The sequence below is a fragment of the Acomys russatus genome, chromosome 13 (genome assembly GCF_903995435.1).
Source record: "Acomys russatus chromosome 13, mAcoRus1.1, whole genome shotgun sequence".
In the NCBI taxonomy this organism is placed as follows: domain Eukaryota; kingdom Metazoa; phylum Chordata; class Mammalia; order Rodentia; family Muridae; genus Acomys; species Acomys russatus.
Window position 1 is genome coordinate 62,575,565 of NC_067149.1, and position 9,456 is coordinate 62,585,020.

The window sequence follows — 9,456 nt, forward strand, 5'->3', positions numbered from 1 at the left end:
ATATATCTACACAGGTGGATATGTACCACAGCACATGTGAAGGTCAGAGGACAATTTTCAGGAGTCAGTAGTTCTCTCCCGCGACCATGAGGGTTTCAGGAATAGAACTCAAGTCATCAGACTTGAGGCAGCAAGTGTCTTCACCAGTGAGACAGCTCAACTCCACTGGTCCCTCTGCCTCTAATTTTTAAGCATTATGGTCTTAGTCACACCAAAAATATTTCACCTAACAAAATAAACATGTAGTCCCCTCCTATGACTGGACCATAAAACTTTAATCAGTGCATTCTCATGCATTGATAAGTGTGGGACATACTGTAAAGTACTCCAAATATGGTGAGTGCTTTGCTCAGTCCTGGATCAGATCATCTGTGTCTAAGAGAAACTCCAAAATGATGTGATGACGTATGGATAATGTTTACAACCACTCACATTCGATGTGCTTTAATGCATGTAAAGTCTGTTAAATCAGGAAGAACATGATTTTTCTCCTTCTTAGGAGATACTATTAGGTAGAAAGCCCTAGATATGAAGAGTCTTGTGGCAGTCGCAGGGGGGACCTTTTGTTTTCAGATTTGAATTTAGGCATGAGCTGATTCCTCATGTCAAAAAAAAAAAATTATTTGGAGGCCCAGTATCCCTAACTATCTAGATTGGCCAATCTAGCATTTTTCTGCCTAATTCTCAAAAAAAAGGACATTGTCAACTTTCAAGGACCAAGTTCAACTGAAACACGTGTCGTCTTGCTTTATTCCTGATTGTTCCCCGTGAGGCTTAGCGAGAGAATCCAGGCAGAGTCCTTCTTGCTAGTTCCTCAAACAGAGAAATCTGAGTGGAGTTTCTCCCTTGGAGTACGTGAAATAAGAACATTTCTCTGGGTTACTCATTCTTTAAGTTGTATTGCTAGGACATAATTGGCATATAAAATGTTCACATACTGCGGGCCAGTGACATGGGTCAGCAGGTAAAGGAGCTTGCCAGCAACCTGAGGTCAATTCCCCAGACCCCACATGGTGAAAGAAAAAAAAATGACCCTCAAAGTTGTGTTTTGACCTTCCACATGCACACTGTGGTACATGTGTGCATGCAGCTGCACACACACACACACACACACACACACACACACACACACACAATTATAAACTTTTTTTAAAGTTGACATATTTAATATATACAACTTGATGAATTAGGGAACAAATAGAATATGATGAACATCGTATACATGTCTATTCAAAGGTGTTCATTTGGCGCGTGTGTGTGCATGTGTGTGTGTGTGTGTGTGTGTGTGTGTGAGAGAGAGAGAGAGAGAGAGAGAGAGAGAGAGAGAGAGAGAGAGAGAGAGAGAGAGAGGACAGCCAACATAAGATTTACTCATCAATTCTAAGGCTGTAATGCAATTTTATGTACTACAGTTTTCCATAAGTACAACTCAAAAACCTCTCTATATTGTAAACTGAGGCTGTACACTAAAACTAACACTAGCCCACTGCCTACCATACCAGCCCCTCCCACCCTCCACTCAGCTCTTTGCTCTTGAGAATTTTAAAAATCTCATATTCCTCACATCAGTGGTATCATGAAGTATTTTATCTGGCTTCTTGCACCCCTTTCCTCTTCTGGATTAATTCGTGTTATCGTGAGTGGCAGGAGGTCTTTCTTTTTCCAGGGTGAATAATAGCCCGTGTTATGGATATGCCATGTTTTCTTTAACCATTGTTACACTGATGGACACCTTGGCTGCTTCCACATCTTGCTTATAAAGATGCACTTCAGTAAGCATGGGCAGTCAGAGTAAACTAAGAGTTTACCATCTTCTTAGGAATGAATCTGTATCACACAGCAGTTCTGTTTAGGGGCCCTCTCCGTGATATTTTTCCACAATGTCTGCAATGATTTACATGCTTATAAATAGTGTACAGAATGCCACCTTCTCCATAACCTTACAAACATTTGCTATGATACAGGCATATCCCCATGCCATTCCACCAGCTGTGGCTCGCTTGGCACTGCCCTAATGGCTAACAGTGCTACCCACTCTTCAGGTAATTGTTGACTATTTGCATATTTTAATAGAGTAATAAGTCCCTTTGCTAATTTTTAAGCATTATTACCTTTTCCTCTGCTGCATTTTGTAACTTCTTCATGTGTTTTGGATATTAACACCTTATCAAATGGTTCATAACTATTTCTCCTCTCTCTGCAGCTCGCTTTCTCGGTTTTCCACTTCCCTTCTTATGCCAAAGCTGTTAACCGAGGGTAATTCTCCTAGAGTATCTTCTTTGCTTTCTTTCCTGTGTGCTTGTTCTAGAAACCAACATGAAGGCTGATGTCAAGAGGATTTTTTTCCCTAGACTCTCTTCAAGGATTTTTCTAGTTTGGGGTGTGGCATTCTCATCTCAATGTGTTGTTAATGGATGTGGTGTGTGGCTTAAGAGCCCAGTCACAAGGTTCCTGTGTGGATATCCAGGCTTCCCAGTGCTGCTCACTGAGGAGACTCTGCTGAGGCTGAGGTGCTTTGGCCCTGCTGCTGACGATCACTGACTCCATAAGAATGGTTGATATCCGGGATCCCTGTCTGCTTCATTTGTTTATGCACCTCTGTTATATCTGTGCTGTATTGTTTTGGGTGCTGCAACTTTTTTTTTCATTTTATTATTTTATTCATATTACATCTCGATTGTTAGCCCTTCCCCTGTTTCCTCCCATTCTTCCCTCCCTCCCACTTCCTCTCTTCTCCCCTCCCCTATGTCTGTGATTGAGGGAGACCTCCCCCCCATATATGCTCTTAGAATATCGAGTCTCTTCTTGGTAACTTGCTATCCTTCCTTTGAGTGCCGCCAGGCCTCCCTATCCAGGGGACATGGTCAGAAAAGGGGCAACAGAGTTCGTGTGAGAGTCAGATCTCACTCTCCACTCAACGGTGGAGAATATCCTGTTCGTCGGCTAGGTCTTGGTAGGGGTTCGAAGTTTAATGCCTATATTCTCCTTGGCTGGTGCCTTAGTTTGAGGAGGACCCCAGGACCCAGATCTGCCTGTCATAAAGTTCTTCTTGTAGGTTTCCAGGACCCTGTGGGTCCTACTATTTCCTTATTCTTCCATGCTACTCTGGCAGGAAAGGACATCCTATTGAGACTTTAGGCGAGGGTGCTGCAACTTTTAACTTACGTTTTGAGACCAAATTATATATTTGAAAGCTGCCTCCAGCTTTGTTCATTCTTAAGATTATTTTCGCTATACAAGGTTTTCTTTGGTCCAATAAGAAGTAGATTTTTTCCCTCACATTTCAGAAAGGAGAAACTAGAGGGAGAAAGAGGAAAAACTGCACTGAATGTGTAGATAGCGTTTGTCAAGATGAACACATTGATATAAAGTATGTTTTATTTCTCTATTTTAAATTTTCTTTTGTTGATGTTTCATAGTCTTGAATAAGTATTTTGTTTTATCTCCTGATGTAAATTTATTCCTAGGTACTTTTTTCATTTTGATATTAATGGAAATGAATTGTAAAGTTGGTTTCTTCTGTAATTATTAACTGCTGGTGAGAACTGTAGTGATTTTTGTACATGATGCTGTGTCCTGCCACTTCGCTGGATTTACCAGCACTGATAGATTTTCTTTTTACAAAATCCTTCAAGTTTTTTTCCATGTAAGATCATCTTTGCCCAGAGACCAATTTTCTCCTGTCACTCTAATTTAAACCTATTTTACTTCCTCATCTTAACTTACTTCCTTGCCTAGCATTCGAACAGTGGAATAGCTGGGGTGAGACCTTTGCTTGTACCAGCTCACAGAGGAAAGTCTGAAGAGTTTGAGGATTTCTTTTATTTGTTTGTATTTTTATTTTGGTTTAGTTTTTTAGTTTTTTGTTTGTTTGGCTTTGATTTGGGTTGTTTTGTTTTGTTTTTTGGTGGTGGTGGTGGTGGTAGTGGGGAGTTTTTTGTTTGTTTTTGTTTTGCTTTTGCTTTTGCACCTGAGTATGTTGCCTCTTTGTTCTTAATTTCTGGACTTTACTGTCTTAAGATCATTTCTTTTTATACTTTTTCTCTGAGAGAGAGACAGAGAGAGAGAGACAGAGACAGAGAGAGACAGGCAGAGAGAGAGAGAGAGAGAGAGAGAGAGAGAGAGAGAGAGAGAGAGAGAGAGAGAGAGAGAGAGAGAGAGAAGAAGAAGAAGAAGAAGGAGGAGGAGGAGGAGGAGGAGGAGGAGGAGGAGGAGGAGTCAGGGAACTTTTTGTCTCTGTCTCCCGAAGGCTGACATTATAAGCATGTGCTTCCATATCTGGCTTTTTGCTTGAGTGCTAAGAATCCAAAATCAGGCCCTCAAGTCAAGCACTTTGCCTAGTAAACTATCTCCCCAGCTCTGGGGAAAGACAGGATTGGGTTTTTGAAAGCGATTGTGTAATTTTATTTTGTCCCTTTGCCTTGATGTGGGGATTGAGAATGTTTCCTATATATGAGCCATCCTTGCGTGTGTGTGTGTGTGTGTGTGTGTGTGTGTGTGTGTGTGTCAGATCCCATTTGGTCATGCTATAGACTCTTTCTTGGCTTGCTAAGATTTTGTATTTGTGTTCACCAGATATACTGGCTTGTAGTTAACTGTTTTGAGGTGTACATGCTCAGCTTTGATGTGAGGATTTTGCTGTGTTTATAAAATAGCAGTATAGTCATTTTCTCTTTAGTTTTTGTAGAAGTGTTTTAAAAGGATGAGTGTTGATTTCTCCTTGAATTTTCACCTAAAATGCCATCTGGTTCTGGGCTTTTCTTTGTTGCATATTTCACTTTATTAATGACTAGATTGTTGTTGTTTTTATTCCTTTCGAGTTTTCTAGTTTTTTGGGGTTTTTTGTTTTGTTTTGTTTTGTTTTGCTTGTTTTGTTTGTTTGTTTTACTCACTTTGGGCAGGCTCTGTGTGCTTAGGTGCTTCTCCATTTCCTGTAAGTTGAGCAGTCTGCAGCTCTGTGGTGGTTCATTCCGTCATGATGGTCTTTATTTCTGTGGGGTCAGTTGTAAGATTTCCTCTCTCGTTTACTAATTTACTCATTTGAGCCTTCCCTCTTTTTCTTTCTGCCTTGCTAAGGCTTTCTCATTATTTTAATTACTGTGATTATTGTGTTCACCACGTTTTAGAGCAGGTCTCATATAAACCAGACCAGCACCAAACTCACTACACAGCTGAAATGTACCTTGAGCTCTTGCTCTCTCTTCTTGAGCTCCCAATGTTAGGATTACAGACATATCCTCTCACAACAGCTGCTATGCCAGTCCCTATTATTTTGTTCCTTCTAGCTTTTTTCTTCTCCCATGTCATCAAAACCAAACCCAACCAAACCAACTCCCCCAAACAAAACAAAACCCTTACCATTGACTTTTAAAATTTAATCCTATTTCACCCAGTCCTAATTTTAACCTTTATCCTAGATCTGCTGTGACCATTTCTGTATACCCAGGAAACTGTTTCAAGCCAATGTCCTGGTTATTATTTCAAAATTTAATAGCCATTAGTTTATTCTGTTCTTAAGATACTGGCTTTCCACATATATTTTTAAATACTCAATTGGGTGCATGTGTGTGTACCTGAGTGTATGTGTGTGTGTCATGTACTTAGAGGAGCCCAGATAGGTCAAAAGAGGGCATTGAGTTCCCTGGAACTAGAGTTACAGGCAGTTGTGAGACACAATATGCATGCTGGGAACTGAACACAGGTCCTCTACAAAAGCAATAAGGACTCTTCTTAACCAATGACCCATATCACCAGCCCCATGCATATTTTTCAAAATAAGCACTCAAGTATCTGCTGATGTCTACTTACAGCATAGTAAATCCTTCATGAAGTGGACAGGCAGAGAGAGGGTATCATCTCACCTTAAAAATATGTTTTAGATGAGCAAAGTTGCAGGGAAAATCAAGTTTCTCAAGCAATTTGTGAGTATTTTCAATGGTGATTTTTCCACCTCTAAATTCATCCTGAATCTTTGACAAAAACCACGTATGAAGCACAACAAGTTAAGGAAATTCTCAAAGTCACTCACTAAGGCTTTAGAATTCTTAAAGAAACAATTTGTCTTCGATCCTAATGGATATCTATCCTGTGCTCAGGCAGTTATAAATAAATACAATTTACACCAAAACAATATTCTTACCAACTATAATAAAGGGATGCAAGATATAAAAAAACATAACCTAGCTGAAACGCAGGACAATATTTTAAAACCTGAGAAATAAAGTTAGCATTTGGGAAATTCATTACACTGTTATTACATCTGATTTGCCTGAAAGCCTGATCCTCCAAGCTACTGGACCCCAAGATTTCTTCACCCACCTGACCTCCCTCATCCAGAAAGATAAACAAACCAACAATCTTATAGAAGAGAGTGCATTAAATAAGTTCATAAAACACTATTAATTGTAGGCTACCGAGTATTCCATAGTGACTTTGACTGGTTCAGTTACACTAGTCAAATGTCTAAAGTCAAAAGTTGCTCCAATTCCTGTTCAATTTTAGCCTATTAAAACTAATGAGTAATCCTTAAACTTAATGGCTATGACTCAATATGGAAAAGGCACATTTTTATAATAGCAACAACAACAATAAAATATGGGAATTAAGAAAACCAAGAAAAGTTCAGAATTGTGGAAATGAGCAAAAAGTTCATACTCAAATGGCCGATACTTGAGTTCAGGACCCTGTAAAGAGTGAGGGTCACATGAAGGGGAGAAACAAGAACAAGAGGGAAAATGAGGCAAAACACAAAAAAACAAAACAAAACAACCTTCTGATTGGATATCTTGCTTCTGCGTACTCGTGCTGCCGTGTTTCCATGTTTTCATGATCTGTGCCACGTGTCCTCCCATAGAGGTCTCTCCACCTAAGGTGTTGTCATTCAATCTTAGAAGTAGCTCTGCCCCTTATGATAGTCATCAGCTGTTCTCGCCATTGCCACTTTTCTAGGGAAAAGACAAAAAACACATTGTCTGTGGCCTTTACTCTTTCAAATTGAGAGAGAGAGAGGGAGAGAGAGAGAGAGAGAGAGAGAGAGAGAGAGAGAGAGAGAGAGAGAGAGAGAGAAATGAAAGATGTGGTCCCTGCCTAAAACATTTGACTTGTCATATTCTGAGAATTTCCAATCCCACTGGCATTTTCAATAGACTCATTTGTGTCTTGTGTGTGTGTGTGTGTGTGTGTGTGTGTGTGTGTGTGTGTGTGTGTGTGTACTGTTTGTAGCACATGTGTCCAGATCAGATGACAACTTGCAGGAGTCAATTTTCTCCTTCCAACATGTAGGTCCTAACTCTGGTTTTCAAGCTATACTGGCTGAGCCCCTTCTCAGCCTTCACTGTACCTCATTTTATTTTGCCTATTTTGTCTCTATCCCCTCAAACCTTTCATCACAATGTTCACCCAGAAGGGTGGGGCAGCTATCCTAAGAGTCTGACTGGAAACCAGTGCCCTATGACAGCTGAAGAGACACCATGCTATCCAACACTGACTACAAACCCCAGGCAACTTCTCTAGACTGTTGACAACATGTAACAGACACAGAGGAAGACACACCGCTTTCCAAGAAGACTTGTCAGGAGGCTAAGTTCTTAAAAAAAAACCTTCCCAATTGGTAGAGCTGGTTGGCTGAACACCACACTGTCAGGTGACTATCATTGTCTTCTTTGGTTTTGAGCATTCACTGTGACATCACCAGAAGTTCCGTGCTTTTCTGTGACGTCATCAAGAGACGCAGAGCTTGACTGACTGTCCCATCTTCATGCTCTGATATACCGAATGCTTAACACCTTGAATGGGCAAGGTGTCCCATGGACCACTTTCTCACCCTGTAAACGCCCTTCATTTCAGAAGCTTTGCTTCGGCCGCAACTAGACATGGCACTCAGCGTCTTGAGTAGGAAAGAGAAGGAAAAAGTCATCCGCAGACTCTTAATCCAGGCTCCCCCTGGGGAATTTGTGAATGCCTTTGATGATCTCTGTCTGCTTATCCGTGATGAGAAACTCATGCACCAGCAGGGTGAGTGTGCAGGTCATCAGCACTGCCAAAAATACTGCGTGCCACTCTGCATCGATGGCAATCCGGTCCTCCTGTCTCACCACAATGTGATGGGTGACTTCCGGTTCTTTGACTACCAGAGCAAACTGTCTTTTAGGTTTGACCTGCTCCAGAATCAGCTGAGAGATATCCAAACCCACGGAATCATTCGGAACGAGACCGAGTACCTGAGGTCTGTGGTTCTGTGTGCCTTAAAGCTCTATGTGAATGATCACTACCCAAATGGAAATTGCAACGTGCTGAGAAAAACAGTCAAGAGTAGAGAATTCTTAATAGCATGCATTGAAGACCACAGCTATGACAATGGAGATTGCTGGAACGGCCTTTGGAAGTCGAAGTGGATCTTCCAGGTAAACCCGTTTCTAACCCAAGTAACAGGAAGGATTTTTGTGCAAGCTCACTTCTTCAGGTGTGTCAACCTTCATGTTGAAATCTCCAAGGACCTGAAGGAAAGCTTGGAGGTAGTCAACCAAGCCCAGTTGGCTCTCAGTTTTGCAAGGCTTGTGGAAGAACAAGAGAACAAATTTCAAGCTGCTGTCGTAGAAGAATTGCAGGAGTTGTCTAATGAAGCCCTGAGGAAAATATTACGGAGGGACCTTCCAGTGACACGCACTTTGATTGACTGGCAGAGGATCCTCTCTGACCTGAACCTGGTGATGTACCCCAAGTTAGGATATGTCATTTACTCCAGAAGTGTGCTGTGCAACTGGATAATATAAAGGGATGCTCCTGGCTTTTGTCTCAAGCTAAGCATTTGTATTCTAGGGAGTAAGTGCTTGCATATAGTTGAGGAGTTCTTGGACTAGTCATTAGCTTGTCATTCATCCCATGCAAGTTTGGAGAGAGGAAAGACTAGGAAATCGTGTTATACAGTCAGTACTCACCAACATGGCAGAAAAGGGTAAATACATTTCCCAATGTTAATTCACAAATTCAGAGTTTCTTATTAGAGCCTAAAATAACTTGTTAGTGGGGAAGTGGGCAGATTAAGACTCGTGTGTGTGTGTGTGTGTGTGTGTGTGTGTGTGTGTGTGTGTGTGTTCCTTTGTGTGAGGATGTCTATGTCTGTCTCTCTGTGTGTGCACGCGCACCTGTGTGCCTATGTATCTACACATGTGTGAACTCAGGCTCCCTTTGGAACTGACTAGGTATGCTCATAACTTTGCAAATGCTACTTCACGTTATTCCATTCCATTTGAAACCACCTAGAAATGAGTGGACAATAATAAATGACATTGGGTTCAGATATCCTATGAAACCAGCTAATACCAAAGCTCTCGGTCGTGGGGCCTGAAAGGCTGTTGCTCATGAGTTAAGAGCACTGGCTGTTCTTCTATAGGAGGTAGGGTCAGTTTTCAGCTCCCACATGGTGGCTCACAAGTGCCTGTAACTCCAATCCCATGG

The 9,456-nt window shown here is 41.3% G+C and overlaps 2 protein-coding genes across 2 annotated transcripts in view; one reads left to right on the plus strand and one right to left on the minus strand.

Moving 5' to 3' along the window:
- The window catches only part of Plcz1 (phospholipase C zeta 1), a 65,713-nt gene extending 58,894 nt beyond the window's left edge, over nt 1-6,819 (minus strand). Inside the window, exons 1-2 of the mRNA XM_051154632.1 lie at nt 6,785-6,819; nt 5,862-5,985 (exon numbers count right to left, since the gene is read on the minus strand). Coding sequence (XP_051010589.1) covers nt 5,862-5,985; nt 6,785-6,819 — 159 coding nt within the window. The remainder of the gene's footprint in view (nt 1-5,861; nt 5,986-6,784) is intronic.
- Nucleotides 6,820-7,871: 1,052 nt separating this feature from the next.
- Capza3 (capping actin protein of muscle Z-line subunit alpha 3) lies at nt 7,872-8,771 on the plus strand. The gene has a single exon (XM_051154633.1). It carries the CDS (start codon nt 7,872-7,874, stop codon nt 8,769-8,771), a length of 900 nt encoding a protein of 299 aa, XP_051010590.1.
- Nucleotides 8,772-9,456: the final 685 nt, after the last annotated feature.

Coding starts and splice junctions, on each gene's coding strand:
- Capza3 (XM_051154633.1), top strand. CDS start 7,872: ATGGCACTCAGCGTCTTGAGTAGGAAAGAGAAGGAAAAAGTCATCCGC.